General features: G+C 37.9%; 1 protein-coding gene across 3 annotated transcripts in view; it reads left to right on the top strand.

Annotated features, from left to right (window-relative positions):
- The window catches only part of TRPM7 (transient receptor potential cation channel subfamily M member 7), a 59,136-nt gene extending 34,618 nt beyond the window's left edge, over positions 1-24,518 (top strand). The window contains exons 13-40 of one of the 3 annotated variants that reach the window (XM_055715585.1): positions 261-314; positions 774-914; positions 1,485-1,619; positions 2,215-2,495; positions 2,976-3,204; positions 4,424-4,579; positions 4,723-4,866; positions 5,534-5,662; positions 6,468-6,752; positions 7,788-7,962; positions 8,485-8,617; positions 9,420-9,604; positions 10,379-10,511; positions 11,119-11,834; positions 13,959-14,035; positions 14,903-14,962; positions 16,400-16,481; positions 16,872-16,942; positions 17,450-17,487; positions 18,172-18,197; positions 18,552-18,602; positions 18,689-18,754; positions 19,385-19,668; positions 20,020-20,102; positions 20,429-20,634; positions 21,672-21,723; positions 21,816-21,922; positions 22,918-24,518. In XM_055715585.1, coding sequence (XP_055571560.1) covers positions 261-314; positions 774-914; positions 1,485-1,619; positions 2,215-2,495; positions 2,976-3,204; positions 4,424-4,579; positions 4,723-4,866; positions 5,534-5,662; positions 6,468-6,752; positions 7,788-7,962; positions 8,485-8,617; positions 9,420-9,604; positions 10,379-10,511; positions 11,119-11,834; positions 13,959-14,035; positions 14,903-14,962; positions 16,400-16,481; positions 16,872-16,942; positions 17,450-17,487; positions 18,172-18,197; positions 18,552-18,602; positions 18,689-18,754; positions 19,385-19,668; positions 20,020-20,102; positions 20,429-20,634; positions 21,672-21,723; positions 21,816-21,922; positions 22,918-23,048 — 4,230 coding nt within the window. In that variant the 3' untranslated portion in view covers positions 23,049-24,518. Of the gene's footprint in view, positions 1-260; positions 315-773; positions 915-1,484; positions 1,620-2,214; positions 2,496-2,975; positions 3,205-4,423; positions 4,580-4,722; positions 4,867-5,533; positions 5,663-6,467; positions 6,753-7,787; positions 7,963-8,484; positions 8,618-9,419; positions 9,605-10,378; positions 10,512-11,118; positions 12,258-13,958; positions 14,036-14,902; positions 14,963-15,320; positions 15,418-16,399; positions 16,482-16,871; positions 16,943-17,449; positions 17,488-18,171; positions 18,198-18,551; positions 18,603-18,688; positions 18,755-19,384; positions 19,669-20,019; positions 20,103-20,428; positions 20,635-21,671; positions 21,724-21,815; positions 21,923-22,917 lie in introns of those variants that run through there. The other 2 variants (XM_055715584.1, XR_008733093.1) reach the window with 2 other exon arrangements.
- Positions 24,519-27,493: the final 2,975 nt, after the last annotated feature.

Below are 27,493 nucleotides of genomic sequence, written 5' to 3'. Positions count from 1 at the left end.
TGGACAAACTATGGGTGTATTAATTATGTCCCAAATTAAAGAGAAGTCAAACACAACAAAAAAGGCAACAGCTTATAGCTAATACAGTAGTTTGAAATATTTGCATGTATTTGATTTGCTAATGTTTGTTGAAAAACTAGGATTTGGTGGGTTTTTTGAGCCGACATGTAAAAATATGTGGTTTCTACTGTCATCTTCTCATGTTGTCATTGCACTCTGATTTCTCATTCCAATTTTTTTCCCCCTTCTTTTTTATAAAGAAACAAGGCCCAACTAACCCAACACTCTTTCATCTTGTTCGGGATGTCAAACAGGTATGCTGTAAATGTAAAAATCTGTCAAACTAGCAATGTTAGTCTTTTGATGATTTCTTAGGTTTAACTGTCAATTTAATCTTAGGTTTCTTAATTAGGTTTTATTGTAAATAATAAGCCATCTTTGCAGACATTCTGTTTCTAGTACTTGCTGTTGTATGCTTAATGCCCTCCTGCCAGGAGGAGGTTAAAACCAATGAGTGTCATCCTCTTCATTTTATTTGGGATTGTTTTCCTTTTTGGGGGTGGGGGTTGAAAGCTACTACTTTCAGCTACTAGGGGTAAATTTGACTGTTAAAACGGTAGACAAAAAAACCAGTGCCTCCCCCCACCCCACAACAGAATGAACATTACCCTTCTAGGGGAGATGATACAGAAAAGAAGCTATAACCTTCTCTTTCTTCAAAGTAGGTTTAAGATTATAATTTGAGAAACTAAAAATACCTTTTGTATTCCTAGGGAAATCTTCCTCCAGGATATAAAATCAACCTGATTGATGTGGGGCTGGTTATTGAATATCTGATGGGAGGAACCTATAGATGCACCTATACAAGAAAACGCTTCAGAGCTATATACAATAGTCTCAGCGGGAACAATCGTGTATGTAGCAGTTGGGTAACAGGACATGCTGATTTATATGTTCTCAATTTAAAAAAACACACATGTATTTTGGAGAAAAATTAAATCCATATAGGTTTTTTGTTCTTTTCAATGGACTGGTTCTTTCAAAGGCAATAGTGAGGCATGTCAGGGCAGTTGGCAGCTGTTTTGGGATTGAGGACAAACAAAAGGTTTTGTTCTCCTGCTCCTTATTCTAGCACATCTAAATTCCTTCTGTTTTATTCTTACTTTTCCTACTGGTAAGGGAAGAATGGGCACTAGCCATGCCAATTCATCAGGGCTTGGGATCCAAGTACCTTAGCTTCTTGTAAAACAACTTAACGGCCTACTTTCAGACTTTTTACAGAAAAAACAAAGAAAAAACTTGTTAAATATCCAGTGAAAATTCTGGTTGTTGCTGTTACATATGTTCATCACTGTTACAGTAGCAAAGTAACTGCTTAATCGCTCAACTAAGTATCTAACTATAAACAGATGATTTTATAATAATGCCTAGTTGGTAACAGTAAAGAAACCAAACCAAATCCCTTCCCCTTATTCCTGTTACAGCGATCTGGGCGAAATCCTTCAAATACTACTCCTCAGATGTGTAAAAGCCATGAGTCTTTTGGTAACAGAGCAGACAAGAAAGAAAAAATGCGCCATAATCACTTCATCAAAACAGCGCAGCCGTACAAACCAAAGGTACGGATGTGTGAGGGGAACGTGGTGGGGGTGACTTTAAGTAGTTAAGAGTGGAAAACCTGGTTGAAATCCAAGTGTGAGTAGCAGCAGGTTTTACTGGCTTTGGTAGAGCTGGAATTTTAGCCTAGCATGCTTACAGGGTTCTCTAGGGTGTTTATCTTTCTGTATAGTGGTCTTCTGGATAAGATTTGACATGTTAGGGAGCAAAAAGCTTATAATTGGCACAGTTCTAGCGGGGGGTGGGCGGGGGAGCTCGCTTGGCTCTGTAGACTGAGCAAGATATGGCCATGTGTTCCTGTAAGCATTCTCTGTGACTTTCCTTGTTTGTGTGGAGGTATATTAGTTACTGCTTTGCTTTTGATCTAGAAATCAAAATAATTCAGTCTCCCAGTTACTAAAATGAATTGGACAATGAATTGGACTCAAGTGAAGCTTTTGAATTGAAGTTCCAGCTGCTTTTCAAGCCCTCAAAAGTTCTTTTTTCTTTTTATAATTACATATCATTTGATATTGGATCACTCTAGCATTTTATTTCAAGTTACGAAATGACCAAGTTCAGAGGTTTAAAATGTAACTTTCTGTTTTTATTTTAAAGATTGACACTGGTGCAGAAGAGGGAAAAAAGAAAAGAACCAAAGATGAAATAGTAGACATAGATGATCCGGAAACCAGACGTTTCGCTTACCCTCTCAACGAGCTGTTACTTTGGGCAGTGTTAATGAAGCGGCAGAAGATGGCCCTCTTTTTCTGGCAGCATGGGGAGGAGTCCATGGCAAAAGCCTTGGTTGCTTGCAAAGTGTACCGTTCGATGGCATATGAAGCAAAACAAAGTGACCTTGTTGATGATACTTCAGAAGAACTGAAACAGTATTCCAAGTAAATTATATTTATAAAGATCTCTTCTTGAAATTTACAATAAAAGTAGTGGGCTATACATGAACAAAACCCAAACTCTTCTATTGAAGAAAACTATTGACTTGAAGACAATTCCTGTTTCCAAAAAGGATGAAGTGGCACTCTAGTAGGAGTTTTATGTTAGACATTGCTCTCTTGAGTACTGTTACAAGTCATGATTTATAGTTAAAATGACACTGAACGTGCCATTTACTTCCATGTAATTTCCTTGCATATTTTAACAGCTGTTTATAGCCTGCGTATGCTTTTAATAGAAGTCACAGTTTCACGTGTTGCTTGGAGTTACAAATTACTGTACGCTATATCTGTACAGAAGGGACAGGTAATAGTCCCTTCGAGTTGTGCTACTGGGAATTTGTACAAGAAAATTCAACTTAAACTCAAGGTCATTTCTACAGATAATGTATTTAGTTTTGTTGTTTGTTTTTTTCTTCATTCTAGTGAGTTTGGTCAGCTGGCAGTTGAACTGTTAGAACAGTCCTTCCGACAAGATGAAACTATGGCAATGAAATTACTAACCTATGAGCTTAAAAACTGGAGCAACTCCACTTGCCTGAAGCTGGCAGTGTCATCCAGGCTTCGTCCGTTTGTAGCACATACTTGTACGCAGATGTTGTTATCAGATATGTGGATGGGAAGGCTGAACATGAGGAAGAATTCATGGTACAAAGTAAGCGTTGTTGCGGTTTATTGGTGTTAAAAGGATCAACACAATTTATTTTTAAATAGAGGGAAAGCACATGTGTAAATGCTATTAGTATAAAACTTTCATAACTATCGCTTATGTTAATAAATCCTGTAAAACAGTGTCCTATAATATAATCAAAACTGGAAGTATTTATTGTTAACTCTCCTTTTGACACTCTATTATCTTTTCAAATAAGGTACACAAATATAGAAGGCAAAAACCAGGCAAGTAGCCTTTAATCAGAGGCTTAAAGAGATCATGTGAATACTAACCCACTACTAAAAACTTAGTGGTAAAAAACCTTAACAGACAGAAACCCCCCTGTAAGAATATAGTTTCAGGCATTTTGGCTCTTTACAAGCAGCACATAAGACTTGATATAGAAAAGCTTTGTGTGTCCTATTTTGGAGGAAGAAACTGAGCGAAAGCAGGGCATGGAATGAAACAGGAGTAGGCAAATCGGGGATAGGTTTCCCAGTGGTGCCCTTTGTGGCATAGATCAATTGAACCAGACTGGGAGTTGCATATTTCTTTGGGATGGTGTGCCAAAACCTAATTGTTGCTAGGAATATAATGAAGTAAAAACTTTCCTACAAAATATCTACAAGCATCGTTTAACTTGTGACCTACTAAAATCCTCTTTGATAACCGATTAACCATTTTCTTGCGTGCTTTTTAACAAGCTAATGGCAATAAATAGCTTTCACTTATTCTCTTCATCCATACCTTAGCCCATTTTTCTACCTTAAGTTGAATACCCTCCTTCCTCCCCAAAACAAACAACAAACCACCCACCCCAGTCAAAACCATGACCTCCACTTGTATGTGCTTTTTAAATACACCTTGACATCACACAGTTCCAGAGGTTCTGCAAGTGGATTAAAGAATAGAGTGTAAACAGAACATCTCTGGATCTTCAGACTTGGAGTACATTCTTCCTAGTGGCTTTTAGGTTTGGCATTAGTTGATTCTTCCCCTTTCTTATATCTTCCCATCAAGGAACACTCTGTATATGTGAGCTTAGCCTCTTAAGCATGTATGTAAGTAATAACAACTAATTATTTTCTACTTTTTTTTCCTCCTCAATAACAAGCAAGTGAAATTTGGATAAAACATTTTCAGAGGCTATTCTGTGTGTTGGTGTGTTCTGACACTTTAATGTAGCTGTAAACTATTTGCACTTAGTCGTCATCTTTTCCAGGTGATACTGAGTATTTTACTTCCTCCTGCTATACTGCTGTTGGAATATAAGACCAAGGCTGAAATGTCACATATTCCTCAATCTCAAGATGCGCATCAAATGGCAATGGATGACAGTGAAAACAACTTCCAGAATGCAGCAGATGAAATACCTATGGTAATGTGGGGCAGGGGGAGATATTAAAAACAATATTTGTAACTTAAAATAAATAATTACATTTTTAAATCAAAGCAGGAGTTAAAATGAGTGTCCAAAAGCATGTATTTCTGTATGTGAAGTTAACAGTCCTTTCATTTTAGGAGGTGTTTAAAGAAGTAAGGATTTTGGACAGTACTTTAGAAAAGCATGATATGGAGACTCCAGCAAAACCTAAAAGACTTCCCATTACACAGAAATTTTATGCATTTTATCATGCACCGATTGTGAAGTTTTGGTTTAATACGGTGAGTTTTCTTCTGTGTAATGTGTCTTTTATTTGGAAATCTAATGTAGATCTTTGGGTTCTTTTCCCAACACATAGCTCTGTGACCTGAATCAAAGTTTTAAGTGCTTTTAAAAAAACAAATAAAAACCCCTTACCTTGCTAAGCTGCAAATGAGAAGTACTTGCTTCTGAAAACCTGCATATCCACATGGCAGTTCTCTGTGGTTTGAGGATTTTTTTAAAGTTCATGATGCTGGTTTTGAGAAATTCTTTTTTTTTTTTTTTTTTTTTTAAGCTGAGTGATTAACATTAACGTTTTTATTCTGGCCTGAGTAATTAATTTCATCAGTTGCTACCAGGAATTTTGCAATCATTTATTAGGCTAAAGTGTTCATGCACAGCTTTGTTTAAAGTACTGTCATAGTAACTCTAAAATTTTTATTAAAGGAAAAATAGCTGTAATAAGAACAAAGCTTTGCTAACAATAAATAGCTTATTACAGCTATTTTTCCTCTTCTAAGAAGAAAATGTATCCCCTTATAAAAAGCAACTTGTCTGCTTAAAGGGCTAAATATAGTCCTGTCATCCTATGTGAAGCTTTTATTGTATACCACATCAAAAGATTCCATGCACATCTATAAAGAACCCGTTAGTGATTACATGTATAATTTTCATTCCTTTTTTTAGTTGGCATACTTAGGATTCCTCATGCTCTACACGTTTGTGGTTCTTGTAAAAATGGAAGAATTGCCATCCGTTCAAGAGTGGATCGTTATTGCTTACATTTTCACATCAGCAATTGAGAAAATTCGTGAGGTATGCCTCTAACAATCTGGGGGTTTAGTTTTCTTTGTCCATTAAAACAGTATGCTTTAAACTGTGTTTATAAACAAGAGAACCCAAGAAACTTCAAGCATCAGAGTACCTGATGGAATGCCTTTATCTTAAATTTTGGTACAGGCTGCTAGTTTCAATACCAGTGCTTCTAGACCTACCAGTCTGGTTTTTTTTGTTGTTGTTGAGGTTCCCCCACCAGGAGCTGATTTTTGTAAAAAAATGTTTTTAATCTGTTACGTTACAAGTTGTAATGAAATAAACCACCTTACATTCCTGAGGGCTGAAATGTGTATTCGTTTATTAGTGTCAGTCAATTTTTACCACTATGCTATGACCAAGATGACAAAACAAAAAAGCTTTAGGGACACAGGATAGCTGTCACAACTGCAACATTGCTGGTCAGCAGGAGGCTTTTCAGAAGTTCTGTAAAAATTTTTCACTGAGAGAAAGTTCATTAACCTGGTACCTCAGGCCCAGCTGAAGGGGCAGAAAGTAAGATTCATTTTTGTAGCAATAGCTGCCTCAAAAGAAAAAAACAACACAAAAAAAACCCCAAACCAAAATTCCTTCATAAATTATTCAGCCAGAAGGAAACGTACATCTTCCTTGTCCTTGTTGTGAAGCTGACACAATTAAACACTGGGTTTGATTGCTCGGTGTAAAAGTTACACATTTGAATGGATATTTCATTTTTGCAAGCATAAAAATGTGAGTGCTTCATATATTTCAGTGTTGGTCCATGTGCAATGAATGTGAGCAGACCTGACACTTATTTTTATTGCAGATTTTTATGTCAGAAGCCGGGAAGATTAATCAGAAAATTAAAGTGTGGTTCAGTGATTACTTCAATGTCAGTGACACAGTTGCCATTGTCACCTTCTTCATCGGGTTTGCATTAAGATTTGGAGCAAAGGGGAATTTTGGCGAAAACACTTACAGAGAAAATTATGTCTTTGTTGCTGGAAGAATAACATACTGTCTCAATATAATTTTTTGGTATGTGCGATTACTGGATTTTCTAGCTGTAAATCAACAGGCTGGCCCTTATGTTATGATGATTGGGAAAATGGTAAGTACTACTTTCCTTAATGTTTGGGTTTTTTTCTCCCCAGCTGAAATAAGTTTTGCTTGCTGCATCCATTTACAACTTTTCTCAAAGTTTTATTTAGAAAAAGGTTGTTTATCCTGGTGTAATGTGTCAACACATTAGTGTGCAGAATTAGCTAGACGGAATATAACTTAATGGGTTTCAAAACAAGCACTGATTCGAAGGCTCCCTTTTTTATGGAGCTTTCTCTGTCACTTATCTGTAGAAAGCTGCTAAATGAATGTGGTGATGCCTTTTTCTCGATTCGTCTAGCATTGCGTCCCGTTTGGATCTGAGACTTATTTATAGTTTGGGTTTTCTTGCCCTTGTGCTCTTTAGTGCAAGACTTTAACTTGTTTTGTGTCCCAAAGCACTTTCATATTTTGTGCCGCGGAAAACTGGAAATAGATTGTGGCTCCGTTCTTGTCTTCTTCCATATAAAAAATTATTCAAATTGTTTGAATTAAAAATAAATAGCTTTACTGTCAGTGAGCTATTCTAAATGTGAAAAAAATCTTAAGGATTAAGACCTGTGTATACAAAGGTGGAAGTGGTGGTTTTTTCCTACAAAGTTGAACCCTCTCATTCCTTAAAAATGAGGGCGTTGAGTTGGTTGCTTCTCACTTTGATTTCTTGAACCTGTGCAGGAGGTATAGGCTCTGTGTTTCAGTCCTTGGAAAACTACCTCTGCATTTTGTGCAGATGTTGAGTGCATTTAGGAAGGAATGTCTCTCTGTCAGCTGCCACTCATCCACGTAATAGGAATTTGAGTTACAAAGGAAATACTATCACTTGCCTTTGGCCAAGGTTACGAAACAAACTATAAGAAAGGACAGGAATAAAAGAAATTTTCTTATCGGGTTACTTAACAAAATGTTGTGACTGAAGTGGAGCTGTCCTAGACTCTGTTCCTTATATAATATATAGAATTAATCAAGTTTACACTGTCATTGTAAACGTGTGTGTGAAATCATGATGATGACCTTGTAGGTGAACTGACTCTCTTTGTGTCTATAGGTGGCCAACATGTTTTACATCGTGGTGATTATGGCGCTTGTGCTACTCAGTTTTGGTGTTCCTAGGAAGGCCATACTGTATCCTGACGAGGCACCATCTTGGACTCTTGCTAGAGATATTGTGTTTCATCCATACTGGATGATTTTTGGTGAAGTGTATGCCTATGAAATTGATGGTAAGACACTGCAATTTTGCAGCAAGTAAGGAGAAAACTCACTCAGATAAGACCATCTCAAGGTCTTAGGAAATTCTGTTTTTATGAAATGAAATCCCAGTATTGTTGACAGTGATTCCGTTCATTGGGTTCCTTCCCCCTCTTTGCGGGTTGCAGCTGAATAACTTATTGCCTTGTCTTTTTCGTAATCCTTTATAAAACTTGAATGTCTTTAGAATGAAAACTGCACCTAATCACCATTTCTCACAAGGCTTGTTCCTGGCTAGATTTTGGAATTTCTCCCCACAGCTGTCATGCCAAAATTCTGGCTGTGGTGCTGTATTAGGCTTTTTTAACCAGAAACTTTGTCTCCTGTGGTTTTCTACCATATTTCTAAATGCATGGAGACATTTTGAATTGCAGAACCAGTGCATGACCGATGGTTGTTGCAATCTTTCTAAATGATTTCCTACCCCACCCCCATACCTGCTTGGGAGTTCTAAAAGTTCTGTGTATTTTCTCTTTATCTTTTTTTTCCTACAGTATGTGCAAATAATTCTGATGAAAAAGTTGCTCATCTCTGTGGCCCAGGAACATGGTTGACCCCGTTTCTTCAAGCTGTCTACCTCTTTGTACAGTACATAATTATGGTTAATCTCCTTATTGCATTTTTCAAGTAAGTATTTGGGTAATTGTTAATTTTTGCTAATCCTTTGATGAGTTTCTATTTCACTGCGACAAGATGACAAGCAATCCCATTTGCTGGAAGTATTTTCAGGTTTTAAAGCTGGTCGTCTTCTCCTCCTCACTGCAAGCCTGTGACTAAGCAGGGAAGCGTGTGGTGTGACTGGTGTGTGTCACATCTAAGAGGCTAGGGGAGTCGGAAGTTTAAGAGAATTTGAAAGCATTTTGTAACTTCCTTCTGTCAGAAAACAAACAGTCGTTCCTTCATCTGTATGTTGACTGTCGGTCCTAAATTAATTTAATGTTCTGTAGTTGGTTGAGTTGAGTTGTAGTAGGGTAAATTGTCTTTTACAGTTCTCTGCAAGTGCTTGATTTATGGGGATAAGCAGCTCACTAACACTGAGGAATGGCAGACTGCAGAATTAATGTGGTTTGATGTAAAAATCTTAGGTTTAGTTAGAAATAATTTTGTTGTTTGGCAAACTTGAAATTTTATCTCAATGTAGTTTATTTCTGAGGCTGTTGCCAGATGAGATAATTTTTTTAACCCTCTCCTTGCTTTGGATCATGGTGTTTCCTTGAATATTTCCAACTTCCACTAAAATAATTTTGCAGTAAAAAACAAGTATGTGCTGTTGTCTCTTACTTATCTAGCTTTAGAATTCAAGGTTGTTATCAAAGTGTTTAAAAAAAACCAAACATCACAAACAAACCCCGAACACCAAGCTCCCCCATGTCCGCCCACCACCCCAAAAGCCACTGTGATGTGTTAATACTTTTCTGTTTCCTTTCAGCAACGTGTATTTACAAGTCAAGGCAATTTCAAACATTGTGTGGAAGTATCAACGCTATCATTTCATTATGGCCTACCATGAAAAACCTGTTCTGCCTCCACCACTTATTGTTCTTAGCCACATGGCTTCCCTCTTCTGTTGTATATGTAAAAGAAGAAAGACAGACAAGACTTCAGATGGGCCAAGTATGGATAGTTATTATCCAAAAAAATCTCAGTAACTTTTTTGTTACGATTAAAGCAAACTGTCAGAGAAGTGCTACGTTTTTGGTTATCATGTACGTTCTCAAGAAAGTCGTAGCAGGTCTTAATTTCCCATGGTTTTGATATTGATTAAGACTCATTCTGTTCAAATTCCCAGTGTTTTGATGGAAGTGTGTAATAGAATGTAGAATTATAGAACGGGTTGGGTTGGAAGGGACCTTAAAGAGCGTCTAGTTCCAACCCCCCTGCTGTGGGCAGGGAATACACAGCCCCTACAAATCTCCAGGCAAACGAATTTATGACATAAGCAAACAAACAAACCCCCAAGATTAGATTGATTAGATTTCCTGTTAATGTGGGAAGATATTTTTTTTTTCTTTCTGGAAAACTTCTTATTTCTTATTGGAAACCTTTTGAAAATTTAAAAAGAGGGGGGAAAAAATTCCACAGATAATAAAATCCAGCTAAGGAATCTAGCTGCTTCTGCCTCACAGAAAAAGGGGTTGGAGTGATAATATTATGCACAGATCCTCTCAGAACTACTATTTTGATTTTTATTTTAGCAGAAATCTTTGCCCTTGAAGTTTTTTCTAGCAAGGAGAGAGGAAGGGTCTTAGGTGGCACTGTTGTTTTTTTTTCTTGGTTTTGTTTTGCTTTTAAATTTTAATACCCTTTGCCAAGGTGTTGGCATTAGTTTCCAGCACCTGTGCTGCTTCACTACACGTGCATTGGCTTAACTGTTTAATCTCTCTTTAGAACTCTTCCTGACAGAAGAAGATCAAAAGAAACTTCATGATTTTGAAGAGCTATGTGTTGAGATGTATTTCAACGAAAAAGATGATAAATTTCATTCTGGAAGCGAGGAGAGGATTCGAGTCACATTTGAACGGTAGAATACTTAAAAGGCGGTGCTTAGCGATATGGTTTAGTGATGGACTTGGCAGTCTTGGGTTAACGGTTGGATTTGATGATCTCAAAGGTCTTTTCCAACCTAAAAGATTCTATTCTATTCTAAAATTTCGGAATAGGGAAGCTTAGAACTTTTGCAGTTGTTTTTTTTTTTTTAAATGTGCTTTAAGGGAGGGTGGGGTGTGGGGTGGGTGTAAAATGCAGCTCCAGAAGGTATTTATGCAAACTTGAGGTGATGTCTTTCCATTGCTACGCAGAGGCTAATAATGTGACTGATGTGTCCTTATCTGTAGCAGCACTCAGTAAGCTGAGGTAATCATGTTATTTAGTTTCTCATGGTGTTATAATAAACTGATAAATTTGAAAAAGTGCTGTAGGCCCTGTATTGATGTGTATGTCAATTCCGTGATTCAAAATCATGTACAAATGTTGTATTACAGAACAGTCCAATATAATAGTGCATGCCATCTTGAAATTTCAGAGATTTTTTCCTTATTAAATGGGCAGAAAGGGTTGCAAAGATGTTTCTTTTGCATATCAAGAAAAATACCTTTCTTAGCTACTTCATAATTTGATTTTTTTCTTAGGGTGGAACAAATGTGCATTCAGATAAAGGAGGTTGGCGATCGTGTCAACTACATAAAACGGTCGTTACAGTCTTTAGATTCACAGATTGGCCACCTGCAGGATCTCTCGGCTCTAACTGTGGATACCCTGAAAACGCTGACTGCACAGAAAGCATCGGAAGCTAGCAAGGTTCACAACGAAATCACACGGGAATTGAGCATTTCAAAACATTTGGCACAAAACCTCATTGAGGATGGCTCGCTGAGATCTTCTGTGTGGAAAAAGCACAGCATTGGAAACGTCTTTGGTTCTTTTCCGCAAGGAGGCCTTGAGAGTAATAATGCTTTACTCTGTAACATTTCTATACGTGATGAAAAAGAAGTCCCACATAAGACAATCGGTCAGGAGTTAGCTCCAGTTCCCCGAAGAGAAGAAATAAACTTTCAAGAGGCAGGTTCCTCGGGCAGTGCCTTATTTTCAAATGCTGTTTCTCCTCCAGAACTTCGTCAACGAATACAGGCTGCAGAGATCTCAAAATCCATTAGTAAAAGTAAGAAATTAGGCAATTCATCCAACAGCATGCCACATGTAACATCCCCAACAACCAAATTTTTTGTTAGCACTCCATCTCGGCCCAGTTGCAAAAGTCAGCTGGATTCTTCAGCAAAGCATGAAGAGACTGTTTTCTCTAAGGCTACAGAAGGAGATAATAATGTAGAATTTGGTGCATTTGTGGGTAAGTATAACCAAGTAGATTCTGAATGTCCTGAAGTCGTTATTAGCTGCTCTTATCCTCTTGCTTCTGGCTCTGCTTGCCTTGCTTTCACCCAACCTTCTGTTGAAAATGGAGGATACATTAATTGTGGTTTTATTCATGATGAGAGTGACACTAATGATAACTACAGCTGCAGAGTTGACAAATGTGATCACCAGTCCTCTGTCAACTTATCGAAGAACAACCCCCAGACGAAGTTCTCTTTGTCAACTGGCGACTTGACATCAACAGTCAACTGTGGCAGCTCACACGGAAAATTGAATGTTAAAGATGAACTTTCCAAAAGTCAGCATGTCCATGCAATGGAACTACAAACCCAAGATTTATGTTCTAACATCCTTATGGGACTACTTCATAAACTGTGGACCAAATCTAAGCCACAAGGTTTGACTTACCAAGAATTGTATAGTATTTTGGGTGTATTCCGGTTGCAGGTGACTTTATTCTACCATTTTGCTCTGCTTTTTTTTGCTTTTAACATCTCTAATTTCCCTATGTTGCTTGAATATTTTTTTTAACTTAAATTATCATTTCTTTATAATTCTGTCACATAGACAATATTTTTTTGAAAAACATTAGCCAGTTGTTGAGTGTAACAGTTTGTGCAATTAGCAGCTCCACAACTTGGTATGGGCGTTGTAGACAAACTTTTTGTGACTCATTATGAAGCTCCTACCTTCTCATTGCATAAGCCAAAAATATTGTCTATTTCTTGACGTAATTACAGAAGACTTCTTAGGCTGATGGAATCCTGGACAAATATCTCTATGGTATCTGTGTCAAGCTGAGGGATCCTCCTATACTATGTTTCTAAACACTGTTGTAACTGGGATCTTCCACTGTTGCCTAGGCTAACATATCTTTTGGCAGTCATTTTGGAAGCTTCCAAAGTCCTTTTATTAAATATAGCATTATGCCTTCCCTCAAGTTTTGCTGAACAGTAAAAAGGTACACGTTTCTGGTTAGAGTTACATAAATATTTGAAATGGTAAAACAGTGGCAGATTCATTGCAAAACACAGGTGTGGGTTTACTAACTGATTTCTGTTAAGTACACCATGCTTTGAGTGTGCTTCGTGTAGGGCAGAAGAGCACAGTCTGGAATTGTCAGGTTGCGTACAGAGGTGTTGTCTTGCCCCAGGTGTTCAGGGATGTCTCAGTGTTTCCAAAAGGTTTGTTGAGGATGTAAAAAATTTAAATCTTTAGGCAAGAGTTTATTCTACTGCTGTGAAACTTCGAGTCCTAAGAAGTTACCTACATGCACTAGCATTTTTAGATTTGTGTATGCATAGGAAGAGTATCTACACATTTGCAGATCAATCCGTATTGATACAAATCATTTGTACAGTCAGTAGCTATTTATAATTTCCTCATGGTTTAAAATTTTATTTTTTTTAAATTCAGAAAGCAAGACTAAACAGAAATAACGGACAGTGATTGTATACCTCTTATCTAATCTCTAAATGTATTTCACCACTAATAGCTCTGAATACTAACGATACTTATTTTACTGGAGCCAAGTTTTAAGTGTCCAGTCCTCTGACATTTCTAGCATTTAGAACATACTCTTCATTCTTACTGTCCATGTTTGATAAAACTCGTGATACAGCACAGCTTTCCCTTGTGAAGTCAACTAGATTTTCATTCATTATAAAGCCACATGATTAGTAAAATTCTGAAAAGTGCTTCTTGCAACAGGGAGGATGAAGGGTATATTGTAAAAGCTACCTCAGGACAACTGTCTACTTGTCCTTCCTTTGTCATACGTCCCTGACAATACTGTAATTCAGACTGCCCAGTGCCTTTCACATGAGGAGCATGCACTCGAGTAAAATTTTAAAATGTTAGTTTTACTTTTTGGATTGTAGTGATCCACACACCGATGTGGGAAAACCCGTAGTTTCACGTTAACACTTTATGACACTGATATTTAGCGTGTTTGCAAAGTCGTCTCTAGTGCGAACAGGCACCCAGAACTTAGATGGTTTGTAACCCTTTGCTGTGGTGATGCGAACTGTTGGCATGGTCAGAGCACTGGAGGTTGCCTTTGATTTTGAATACTCTTTTTGAATTCACTGTGTCAAAGGTCACAGAGACAGCATGGACTTACAGCGGTTTAAAGAGGCAGCAAGCAAAATTAAAGAAAGGAGTGCTGATATTGAGGTAAGCATGGAAGACTTTCTCTCAAGCATGTTAATGGGGATAATTATTATTATTTTTTTTTTTTAATCTGTAACATCACAATATGTTTTGAAAAAGTCTAAGAGCAAATATAGTTAAAGAACTTGCAAAATGCAGCCTGGAAGGAATGTGTATCTGGTTTCTGTTGTTTAAAAAAAAAAATCTCATGAAAACTCGTGCAACCTTAACTGCACATCAAGTACTGTTGCTTCATAATATGATACTAATGAAATATTAAACAAGGTCTGAGGTCATGAAAGGTGAGATGACTGCAACTGTGAATTAAGATAAAGTTACGTATCCTATAATTAGTGTTTAATGAAATGTTTGACACTTACAAATTTCAAGATCAGCGTTTAGGAAGATTTCAGTGATTTACATGGTATTTTATTGAGCAAGATTATAGTGTATATGATTTTAAAAAGTGACAAAAAGTGTTCATTATGCTTCCAAGAAGAAAAAAGCCTTTGCAATAAACTTGTCACAAACTAAAATGAAGTGTAATTTCCGTTTTCTTAAAGAGTAATAAAAATAACTAAATGGAAAGTGGTTAATCATTACAAACCTGTCCTCCAAATGCTATAGTATATTTTAAAAAGCTGGTTTTCTTTGTAGCTGTGAAGATAAGTTAGTAAATACCAGTTACCATTTGCAGTTACCCCTCATTCAGGGGAGAATCTGGCTTGAGAACTGTGTTAGGACCATTTGCAATGTGTTCTGCTGAGGTGTCCTTCAGGACCTTCTGATTAAGTACAATGTGTGACCGCAGAGCTTTTTGTTTGCGTGTATTTTTGATGTGGGTTTTTTTTCGTAGTCATGTTTACAGTTTGCTTTGGGTTTTTTTAACAGGAGCGACAGGAAGACTTCAAAAAGGCTATATTGGAGGGCATAGAGACAAGTAGGCTTCAAGTAAGTAAAGAAGGTTTCCATTTTATTAGAGGCATTACTTTCACCAAGTACCGAATGTATTCTTTACAGCGAAGACAGGGATATCTGTTTTCTTAAATCATTATCTGTAAGTAAACCCTGGCCATGATTTAAAAAAAAGGGAGGGGGGTGAAAAAAAAAAAAAGTTGTACAGTTGAACCTTTGTACAAATACAGCTGGATGTCTCCTTGACGTAGGTGTACATAGTTCCAGTGTTTGTTACTATTGGGTTGCAAACTCTGGTAGCGTTTCCAGACAGTACTGCTGTTCTTAGACGCATAGTAATAGAGTTGTCCCAGGTTAACTGGTGGGGCTGGTTTGATTCTTATCTTTCACGTAGGTACTACAGTCATTGATTGTAAGATGCTGAAGATGTATGCTGAACACTGAAATGCATATAGACCTAAAAATGGGTCTTCAGAAGACACTTTCAGCAGGTGCATTCTCTGTGTTGCATTCCAATGAAGTATTTATGTTTAGGGATAGAAAGAAATAGTCTTTCTCGTATTTATATACACACCTCTGTAGACACACACGCATATTTTGGACACATGTACACACAGGTGCGTGTGTATGTGTTTAGGTGTGTGGGAGTGTATTCCTTAAGAGGGAAGGGTGAAAAAGGGTGGTTGCAATTGCCTGACTGTTATAAATCTTGGAACCAAAAATGGCATAGCGTTCCAAGTTCTAGGTTTTTATTCTTTTAGTCTGTTAATTTTATTCAGGTAACCATTGGAATTAATAGGCTGGTTGTGAGGCGTGTTCCAGCCCTATGCCAGTTTTCATGTAGTTCTAGTTTGTGATGAAACTGCCTTTCTCCTTTTTCACAAAAGAAATATTTTGTTGTCAAAAGCTGACCAGCTCAGTAGATAATCAGAAAGTATGTAATTATTATTAAGGAATACATCCGTGAGGAAATTCCATTCAAACTGTAGGTGTCTGTGTGGTAAGACTTCTCTAGATTTTGTTCCTATTTTCAGTGGGTTCGACCTGAACTTTAGTTTCCGCTAGAGCCACATTCTTAAATGGGGATTGGTAGTTAACAAGAGCTCGTGACAGGATAGCTGAACTTGGTGCTGGTAGAGATGCAGTGCAATGTACACTTCTGTAGTTGTATCCTGTTGTAACATTTTCTTTTAAAGAACTTTTTCAGTATGGGTCAGTAGTCTTAATGTGCACCTGAACATGTTAGAGCTGATGGTTACTATGAAGAGCATTTTAAATGAATTAGGCACTCGATTTGCACGTTTTTGTGCAGCAAGGTATTACAGGTACATCCAGAAGTTTTAAAAAGAATCCTAGGTAGTCCTTGAAAAGAAAACTGGGCAGATTGTGTGCCAAAAGAGTAGCAGTTTAGAACAATGATAATGAAGACTAATGATATGCGGTGGGTTGTGTGTGTTTGTTTGTTTTGTGTAGGGTGTTCAAACTGACTGTGGTCTAAGACAATCCAGTTCTTGCGGTGGGTTTACTGACCCTCTGGCAGCCCATTCAGAACAATGTAAGTGTGTCGTCTTTTCAGGTAACCTCATTTTATTTCTAAATTCTCATGATAATGCATATTCTAAGAAGATACAAAGGAAACACAAAAGGTTAAAGCATCTTGAAATATTTTCCTGGCTGGTGCTACTTGATTCTGCTCCTGTGTCTCGCGGTGGTTCTAGTCACGCCAGCTTAATTCTGTTGTATTTGCCACAGGTAGCTAGAGTCATAACAAGCAAAGTGATCTAGTCAGGGCTGTGCTGGAAGTGTGTAAAGATCAGATAGTGGTGGATCAGGCTTTTTTTATGAGAGCCACACCAAGGAGCCTAGTTGCTGACTCTTAGGAAATAGGTGAGTACCAACAGCGTGTGCCGTCCTTTGTCCTGTGACGAATCTCTTTCATTCGTAGTATACAGCAAGAGCAGAAGAGCATCGAGTGAAGACACTCAGCAAGTAGACTCTAAAGCAGCCTTACTAACGGTGTGTATCTGCCTTTTTTGTTGTTAGCCAGAACTAGAAACTGAGCAAATGAAGGAGGAGCAGCAGATTGTGTAAAGAACAATACTGATTTGTGGAATCATTTGTTCAAGGGCACGACAGAAGGGGACCTGTTTTGCCTGAGGGGAAGAAGTTGTGCACGTTCTCTACTACACCTTGTGCATAACCTCACCATGAAAACTTACGCTGCTTCCTGTTTATGGGGAAAAGCCCACGACTTTTGTTTAAGAAATTAATTATTTATATAATCCATAAAACAATGGTGAATATATAGCCCTATCTATTCTTTAAATTGTAATTACCATTCCTCGGTTGTATTTGAGTCTTTCCATTCAACTGCGGTTCAGTACAGCCTGGTGAAGTATTTCTGATAAACCGGCTGTACTGCAAGATCTTAAAACTTGTTACCACCCCACCTCCAATGAATGTACTATGTTTTCCTTACAAAACCAAAACCTTATTTGTTTTTTCCTCTCCTTTGTTTTAAAGGATTGGTTACAAGGTAGACCTTCAAACAGCAGTCAAATGTAAGTAAGCTTTTTTTATTGCTCTGTATTTGGATTTGTTTTTCTTTTGGGTCGTTGTCTTGGGCTATAGTGGTATTCAGTTGCACTTAATGAAAAAAACCAAGGTTTAAGGGTTTTTTCTAATAAATAACTGAATGTGTTCACTGGAATGCTTTGACAGGTTCTATTTAGATTAATGGGGTCACATGTCAGAAGGCAAAACATGCCCTGAAATGAAAATGCCTGTGTTGACACTTATTAAGGAACTAGCTTCCTGGTAAAGGTCTTTACCCAACCTTTCAAACTGTAAACCTTCTCTGAGATTCTGCAGACATAGCTCTTGTTAACAGTTATCCCCCGAGTTAACTGTTAAAGCCATTACTTTATTAATCTGATAACAGAAAGGTAAGCTGTTGTGAACAAGTTTTAATTAAAGCACCTCTGTGGGAATGAGCTCTTGTGATGCAGACTTTGCATAATGTTGTGCGTGACTTGGTGGTATTTGAAGCGTAGCTCTAAAAACATGAGATTACTTAACAACCCTCCATTACTGTTTTGTAATTAAGAAGCCTGTGCTGCCCTTGAAAAAGAGGATAAAAGCAGGACTGTGAGGTTAACAAGGTGACCTAGGGTGACGTGTCAAATCAGTGAATACAAAGTACATTTTTAAGAGGCAATGACTGTTGGTTTTGTGGCATTTCACAGGCCATCTGAAGAAGATGCATTGAATGGTAAGTTTGTTTCTACTATAAACAAGCTGAGAGCTTTTTATATAAGCAACTGTTTGGATTTTGTATGAGAATGTATTTAACTACTGATAATTTGGAACTGAATGGACACATAATAGTGTGATATTTTTTTCCCTGTCAGTAAATAGCCTACTATTGAACACTACAGTTCTTAATTATTTTTTTTCTCCCCCTCCCCCGAGGTACTGAAGAGCTAAACAGGAAGCTATATGATGTACTTTCTGCACAGCAAATCTTTTTCAAACTCTAGTTACTTGGCAACTGTTCTTTGCATGTGGCAATTTCAATACACAATACAGGTAGCAAGAAGATGCTCTCTTTTTAATTTTTTTTCAGGCATTGCTTCTCCTTTCAAGCCTATCATGGATATCAATTACTATTACTCAGGTCAGTCCCTCATGAGGTAATGTTCATATTTTTAATGATGCTTATTAGATCCTTAAACTTTAACAAATGCTGTAATTTCCCTCTAGCTGTAGAAAGAAATAACTTGATGAGATTATCACAGAGCATTCCATTCACTCCTGTGCCTCCAAGAGGTAAGAACTGTACTTCTTGTTGCTGGTTCACTCTGGTCTTTTGGGGAAGAAAAGAAAAGTAAACCCCGTACAGGTTCCTTCTAATAAAGAATGACTGAGCCAAATTTCACACTAAATTTCAAACTAAAGTCTTAGTGAACTAAATGAATTCTAGTGCCTGTCTTGCAACACTCAGAAACGTAAATGGGTATGACACCTGTTCTAGGGCAGCTCACGTGATTATGAAATGTAGATTTAATTGTAGTTGTCCTCAGAAATGGTGATACAGTGGTGCTGGTATTGTACTAAAAGTTTTTATAACAAGCTGTTCTGGAAGGATTCCCTTAAATTGTCTTGACTGATATAAAGTGTAAAAAAAACATTTATTCAGTGTTCTTAATGCTGGTTGAGCAGTGTCATTAATAGTTCCAATTAGGAGGACAAAGCCACTGTACTACTTTGCTGCTCTATGAAAGAAGTTGGAGAGGGGTCTTCCCACTGGGTAGTTTAAGTTCTTTTGTTAATTCAGGATGTTAATGACAACTTAATATTGCAGCACGTTGAAATCTAAGAAACTGTAGGTTTTCAGCGCTTTTTAATTTTAAACTTGGAAAATTAAATGCAGTATTTACTTTTTGCATTGTAACGTAGGTGAGCCAGTCACCGTGTATCGCCTTGAAGAAAGTTCTCCCAGCATCTTGAACAACAGCATGTCTTCCTGGTCGCAACTTGGACTCTGTGCTAAAATTGAATTTTTAAGTAAAGAGGAGATGGGAGGAGGTTTACGTCGAGCTCTTAAAGTAGTATGCACGTGGTCAGAATATGATATCCTGAAATCGGGACATCTTTATATCATCAAGTCTTTTCTTCCTGAAGTTGTGAATACTTGGTCAAGCATTTATAAGGAGGACACTGTGTTACACTTGTGCTTGAGAGTAAGTTTTATCCTTTTCAGTTATTAAACGTAGACAGGCATGGTACATTAAACAGAAGTTCCTCTCCACCCTTCCTGAAAAATAGCGTATACTTACTAGAAAAAGAGGAAAAATAAAAAAAGAAGGTTAGCCTGGGGTTCTGTATGAGCAAAAGGGTTAAAAACTCTGCTCCAGTATGGTTTACTTAATCAAAGAGCTCAGACTCTGAAGATGTAGATGTAATTTAAAAACCAAGGAATTAATTACGCTGCCTTGGGGGGGGAATAGATGCTTACTGTTTATGCTGCTGTTTTGTCTCCTTGATGTTGGATCATACCATGTGGCTAACAAAATACGGGCTTTGAATCGTAGGAAATCCAGCAGCAGAGAGCAGCACAGAAGCTCACCTTTGCTTTCAATCAAATGAAGCCCAAATCCATTCCATACTCTCCAAGGTGAGTGTATTTAAACTTCCAGTATGCTGCATGTTTTTGACAGAGAAGAATGCCTACAGGGCTGTTAACAGATGGATCAAATATATTTAGGTACTGATCTGTGCATGTAGGTCTCAGAACATAACTATGAATGTGTGAAGCAGAGTTCTCCTTGGCAGTGTTTTTGGTTGTTACTTTTTGCACTGATTCTAGCCTAGTGCGATAATATAAATTACTTTGTATAACAGTTTCAAATGACTTAAATGATTAGTAAATCAACAATCTGGTAGTAATGATATATTTGCCATTTATTTGGAAATATATTCATTAAGTATGGTTTTTACTAGGTTCCTGGAAGTTTTCCTGTTATATTGCCACTCTGCTGGCCAGTGGTTTGCAGTTGAAGAGTGCATGACTGGAGAGTTTAGAAAATATAACAATAATAACGGTGATGAAATAATTCCAACCAACATGCTAGAGGAAGTTATGCTAGCTTTCAGCCATTGGACATATGAGTATACAAGAGGAGAGTTGTTGGTACTAGATCTGCAAGGTAATGTCCTTATTTTGAAATTGGGATTGGGGCCAAGGCAGATGTATGTGGGTTTTTCTCTTGTGATAGCATTTTATTAAGGATTCATATGTCTGTAATAAATAACAAGCATTAGTCAGTGCATCTAGGTCTAATTAATCTGAATCTGTGGTTCTCTTATTTAATCTTAGAATCATTTAGGTTCAAAAGGACCGTTAAGATCATCAGGTCCAACCATTAACATGGCACTGTCAAGGCCACCACTAAACCGTGTCCCTATATGCCACTTCTACATGTCTTCTAAATACCTGCAGGGACGGTGACTCCACCTCACCCCTGGGCAGCCTGTGCCAGTGCCTGACCACCCTTCCAGCGAAGACATTTTTCCTAATCTCCAATCTAAGCCTCCCCTGGTGCAACTTGAGGCCGGTTCCTCTTGTCCTGTCACTTGTGACCTGGGGGAAGAGACCGACCCCCCCTCGCTGCAGCCCCTTGCAGCAGCTGTGGGGAGCGATAAGGTCCCCCCTGAGCCCCCTCCTCTCCAGGCTGAACCCCCCCAGCCCCCCCAGCCGCTCCCCGTGGGACTCGTGCCCCAGCCCCTTCCCCAGCTCTGTTGCTCTAATGGCGTTAAATCTTAGAGCAGCACAGGGAATATAAATATAGACATCTTTCTCTAACAATATGCACCATTCTAAGTTCTGTATTTTGCACATTTCTGTAGTGCCAATATGGTAAGCTTTATTTATCCTGAATTGTATGTCAGGTACTCTGGCTGAGAGCTATATAGGAAACTTCTTTCTTACAGGTGAAAACTCCAGTTAGAAATCACAGGCAGATGTAAAAATAGGTGGAAGAAATCTGAGAAGTACAAAGTGCTTATTTATGAGCGATTTTTGTGAGGGTAGAGTAGCACATATCATTTGGGTGTTTTTTTGGGGTTTTTTTCTGCTTTTATTCTTGGGGAAGTTAGAAGTCATAGCTAAGGATGCGAAGACTTTTCAAATTAATGCATTTATGTAATGTATCAGATTTAACCTTTCTTCTTGTGCTGTCTGAAGGTGTTGGTGAAAATTTGACGGATCCCTCTGTGATAAAAGCTGGAGAAAAAAGGTAAGGTTAAAAGAAGGATTTAAAGAAAAGTATTATAAAATTTTTACCAGAGCACACATGCGACCCATGTTTGTGTACACTTTATTTCTAAGGTCATACGATATGGTGTTTGGTCCGGCCAACCTGGGAGAGGATGCAATAAAAAACTTCAGAGCGAAGCATCACTGTAATTCCTGCTGCAGGAAACTGAAACTTCCTGGTAAGATCTGTTGTATTTCTTCTTCAGAGACACTCATGTCATGGATCTTGCATGACACATAATGTAATAGTTATGCCGTGCTGGGTAAGTGGAATAAGTAATAAACAGCACTTTTGTGATTTAACTTTTAAAATGATGTGCCATTTTAAGATAAAATCCAAGATGAAGTAATTAAGAACATCTGTGTGTTCTATATCCGTATTGCACAGGATTTGAGGAAGGTAGATTAGGTTGATCGAGACAGTAAAAAAAACGATAAAGGTTCCTAGAAAAAGTAGGAAAAGGAGGTCAAGATGATTGCTGGTCTTCAGGCTTTTTGAACAGAATGTTGCTTGTGTTTTGGCAGTTTTTGTTGGTGGGTTTTTCGTGTGTGTGTCTGTCTGTTTTTCTTTTTTCTCTTTTGTATTATTTGTTTTTTGTTGTTTGGTTTTTGTTTGCTTGTTTTTTTTTTTTTAATAAAAACATGTCTGGGTCTGCAAAAATTCATTCTGCTAAAAACTTTCAATTCCAGATATTTTTGCTGCATGGACTACACTACACTCATCTCAAACCTTGACATTGTTTCTCTGTATCACGCTTTTAGACTCCAGCAGAGCAACATAAGGAACTTGCGTGATTCCTGCCTGTTTCACACTTCTTTTCCAGGTTGTTTCTCATATGAAGAAAGGTCATTTATTCTAAATTTGCGTTGTAAATCCTGGTACCATCAAAACAGATCATGGAAGGATCTGATTTCCATGGAAAGTTGACTCAATACTTGCTATAATAGCTATAGATGAAATATTCAGGGTTTTCCATCACTTTTCAAAGAAGAGCTTTAGGCTTCTGATTGCATGTATGATAAACACATCCTTTTTTGACATAGTACATATTGAGGAATTCTTCTTTATAAGAACATACGCATACCCCATTCTTTGAAAGACTTCTATGCCCCATTGATTCTGTTAGCTGAAGAAACAGTCATCATTAATTATGACTTCATTTTGTTTGCACAGATCTGAAGAGGAATGATTACACACCTGACAAGATCCTATTTCCTCAGGACGATTCCCCTGAACTGACAATTCAGCCTGGAAGCTGCACCAAAGAATCCGATTCAGCTAATTCTATTCGTCTGATGCTCTAATGATGTGACCAAATCAGTGGCTTCATCCAAACTTCATGGAACATCACAAAGTTGTCACTTACCTTTCCTTCACTATAATTAAAAGAAAGATATGTCAAACTAAGGACTGCTGTCTTATACGTGGAATTTTGGCTGGTCCATAATCTAAGGACCTAACAACTTGTGATAACCATCTACAGAGAACAGCCTGGCGGCTGCTCGCTCTAAAGGTGGAATAATGACAGAATTTAAGATATGTTTTTAAAGGGGCTTTTTAGCAGAAGGTTTATTTTTTATTTTGTTTTGGTTTAGTGGAGGATTTTCTCTCTGTAGTGACCTGCAGTGTGCGGTCTGCCTTCCATGGAAAGCAGTTTGGCAATCGATGTTTTAAGGTAACGCGTTTGTTTGGCCGCTGTCTTACTGTCGATCGGCACAAGACGGGAGAAAGCACCTACCTCTGTAACGCCAGAGTATTATTGGAGTGGGTTTTGGGAAGCGTTCCACTAATGTTTTCTCACCAGATGTCTTTCAATCTGGCCTTTTGAAGAGGACAAAGCCAAATGAGGTGTATATATGATGCCAGTAGGCTGGGGTCGAAGGTAGAAACTTGGTCTGTTCCAGTGGAGAGAGTCTCCTGAATCAGGATTCAGCTTCGTGGCTGTAAAGCTGGGTTGGGTTTGGTTTGTTTTAGGGGGTGGGGTTTTTTTTTTGTTTGTTTGGTTGGTTTTTTGTTTGTTTGTTTTTAGGGGGGGGTTGTGTGTGTGTGTGGAATAGAGCCCTAATGGTGCATAATGAAATTTCTTGTTTTACACATTTCAGTTTCACCAAGTCACTGTCGAATAGTAACAAAGCCATGATAGACTGGTATAATCGTATTTAATAGAAGAAATAGTATGTGCTGGTCCAAATAAGTTGCCTTGTAAGAACACAAGTTGGAAGTGCTTTTCCTCGTACGTAGTGACTGCTTCAGAAGTTACGCCTTCCAAAGATCTTGTGAAACCAGTATATCGAAACCGAATGTACACATAACTTGTAAATGTATTTAAAATTATGTAGAAAAACATCTTTAATTTTATGTTATTTGTGGTACTTATTTAAGAAGAGGCTAGGGTTGGATTAGCATTGTGTAAAGTACGGGAGATTGCAATGCACCTTCATGCCAATAAAATGTAATTTAACTGTCCCAAATATTGTTGAGCATTCAGCAAGAGAAAACTGTTGTCCAACTGAAGTTTCATGCTGCGATTTTTTTTGTTACATAGGTACTAATTTGTAATTTTTAATTAAAAGGGCAGTATATAGCTCTATAAATTTTTTATTCAGTAGTGTATCTTATAGATACAGACCTAAGGCACGAACACAGTAGCTGTTTAAATGGTGTTTTATGTTTGATGGGGAAAGGTAAAATGTTATAAGGATATAATACTGTATACATTTTGTATATCATTAAATCTTTAAAGAATCTAAAATAAATTTATTCTTGTTTACAGACTTCTGCTGTCCGTCTTAGTCTAAAAGGTTATTTGGGTGAATTTAAGTAGCTCTTTATGTGCAGAAATAGAATTTGCCATGCTGGATTAAAGCAGTTGTCTGCCTTTGAGGTAGCTCGGCTTTGGCTAGTACCAGAAACCGGCTGGGGGGGAGTGAAAACAAATGTATTATATAATAGTGGGTGTATATATATTTTATATATATATATATATATATATTTATATATACTAGAATACTAGATAAATGTATGTGGTGGAGTTAATGAGTAAATGAGGCAAAATATCTTAAAGCTCTTTACAAGGTTTGTTTTGAATTAGCTCTTTCTTGGGTGCCTGGCTGCCACCCCTTCTGTTGCTGTGAGGTGATGGGCAGTTATTCAAGACATATTCTATAAAGTAATTCACCTTTTCAGGGCTACGTTGGTAGCCAAGTGACAGTACCGGCGCAGCTCTAACGGAGGCTGGCTCCTCAAACTGAGAAGGATTTCTAGAGGAGCCTCAGGTGTTGTGAAAGCATGACAGAATTCATTTGAGAATTTTAAGTAAAAGTTAGGAAACTTTGTTTCCTGACAAATACTTAACACCACGCTCTTAATCTTGACAGCCATGGTACCTGTCTTCAGTGGTTTTGCCTGTGTCTCGTTCCTCAGCAGGACAGGCAGCTGTGACCTGTGTGGCCGGGGTTGCAGCAACTGGCGCCTGAAGCCTCTCCAGGACCAGAATGGACGAACAGGGTTGGGGAATGTATGTAAGACCTGGAGTGGTTTAACACTATCCATGCTTCTGTGCGTCTCCTGGCACGAGTACTCGCTTACTCTGTGAAACTTGCAGCTGGCATTATATGAGAAGCGTATGGCTAAACTGAGGGTGCAGGGTGGGGATTACAACTGTCACAAATTACCTTCTCCTTCAGCCTAGCAGAAAAGAAAACTCTAAATGCAAGTATCCCTCAGGGGAGGCATTGGAAAAGGGTGGTGGCAAAGGAAAAGCGCCAAGTTGGTTGGAAGAGGCAGCCTGACAGCGTTAGGATTATACCGTGTCCTACTGATGTCAGGCTGTAGGAACGTGAAGATCATCCAGCGTAGTTTTATTTGGTCGAGAACATCACGTGTCACTCCTCTGCTAAACCTTGTCATTCCTGAAGTGCTCCATGAGCTTTGGTCCTGTAGCTGTTAAAATTCCCTGTATTTTACTGAAGTGTAGGAAAGTAGGAGCATCACTGGAACTTCTGTTAAGTATTTAAAACCAAAGTATCAACGTATCTTGTTAGAACATAGTTTTTAATTACAGGAATATAATTCAAACTTTCTCTAATTATTTTTAGTGAAAATCTGAAGTGCTTCAGTGACTTTTCTACTTAAGAGGGTATTTAGAGAATATCTTGTATATAGGAAAATAGGTAAGGTACATAACTTTCCTTCATAGATAGTTTTGATTCCCTACCACCATCCTCAGGATTATTTTCATGAGAAGAAAACCCGTAAAGTAACAGATTAAATGGAATCTTACGTACTTGCAGACTAGTGTCGGTTGCATACGTAACTTCTGGTTTAAAATGCACTTCGATTTCCTCCAGCATCAGTATTTCTTCATGCAAAACCCTCAAATATATGAGTGTGTTATTTTAATCTTCTAATTAATCCAGCAACTTCAGCATTGCTGACTGCTTTCTTGCAGTATTTAGATGCTGAAACATTTCAGGGAAAACCGTATTTGGGATCATTGTGGCAAAATAAGCAAAGGCGAGTCTCCTGGGGAGCTGGCTTCCTAGCTGCTGCTCAGCAGCCATGTGACTTGGGAAAGGAGGGATTTGGGTTTTAAACATCCAGCAGTCACTTCCTACTTTAATTCTCTGTGGTTGCATCTCACTTAATGGCACACCACTTAACACTGCAGGAATTGTGAGGGAGAAGACGCCAGCTAAAAACTTGTCAGTAGCAGTTCAATTTGCATGTTCCTAAAAGATCAACTGGATAAAAAATTTTTTTTTTTTCAAAAATACAACGTTTCTGAAAAGACTTCTGATGATTTAATCTTTTTACAATTAACGCTTTTCCTTGCAAGCAATCCGTTTTGTGGTGACAGTGAGTTAACTCTCAGGCCCTGAGCCTGCAGGCGGCAGCACTGATGTGGATTTGTGTATCGTGTTCTATTAAAATAGTAGATCAAGGTCTTGATTCAGATTCCACAAGAAGTAGGAAGAAGCACATGCTTCTCCCTTCCTGAATGACCAATGTTAGCGTGGCTCATTTTAGTACTAAAATTCAGCTATATGGATTTATAGTCTTTTTTTTTAAATACAGACAACGTATTTAATGCTTTTAGCGATTTGTAGTTTTCAATACAAATGTTGTTCTACCTGTGTGACAGCTATTATAGATTGAATTTAACTTATTGTTTCCAGATAATGGTTTCAAGAAGTGCTTTTTAATGCTGCCATTCAACCCCTGTATGACCCAGTACTTGCTTTTCAATATGTTTCTTCAAGTTATCTTCCTTCTCAATGTCTTCCCCTCTGTAGTTAGGACTCTTTTGGTAAGAAAGTTTTTAAGAATTGGAAGTTGACACAGCCCTTGTTAATGCTGCCACCCCTAAACAGTTGGCAGTGTCACTGTTCCCTGTCCTGTGTAAGAAAAAATAATTACTTGGTTCCTTCCGTCTGTTCTCAGTGCATTTTACAACATGCCTTATTTGCTGCTCTTGCTTTAAGTAAATAGTTGGCTGTGCTCATGCTTGTCATTAATGGAGTGAAATGAAGATAAAATTCCTTCACATCAGCTACAGATGTGGGCCAGAACTTAAGTGTATCAAATCAGAAAATACTATGGCTGCATCCACTAGCCCACCACTGTGAACATAAAGCTTGCGAACAACGTGTAGCTACTAAGCCTTTAGCACTTGTAATTTATTTTTGTGCATTTGCATTTTTAGAACAGATGATGAGAGTATTTAGTCCAGTAACAGCAGCTTGCCAAG

This window comes from Falco cherrug, chromosome 7 (assembly GCF_023634085.1).
Source record: "Falco cherrug isolate bFalChe1 chromosome 7, bFalChe1.pri, whole genome shotgun sequence".
NCBI classification, from domain to species: Eukaryota; Metazoa; Chordata; class Aves; order Falconiformes; family Falconidae; genus Falco; species Falco cherrug.
The sequence above is the reverse complement of the archived record's forward strand: the minus strand, read 5'-3'. Positions and strand labels throughout refer to the sequence as shown.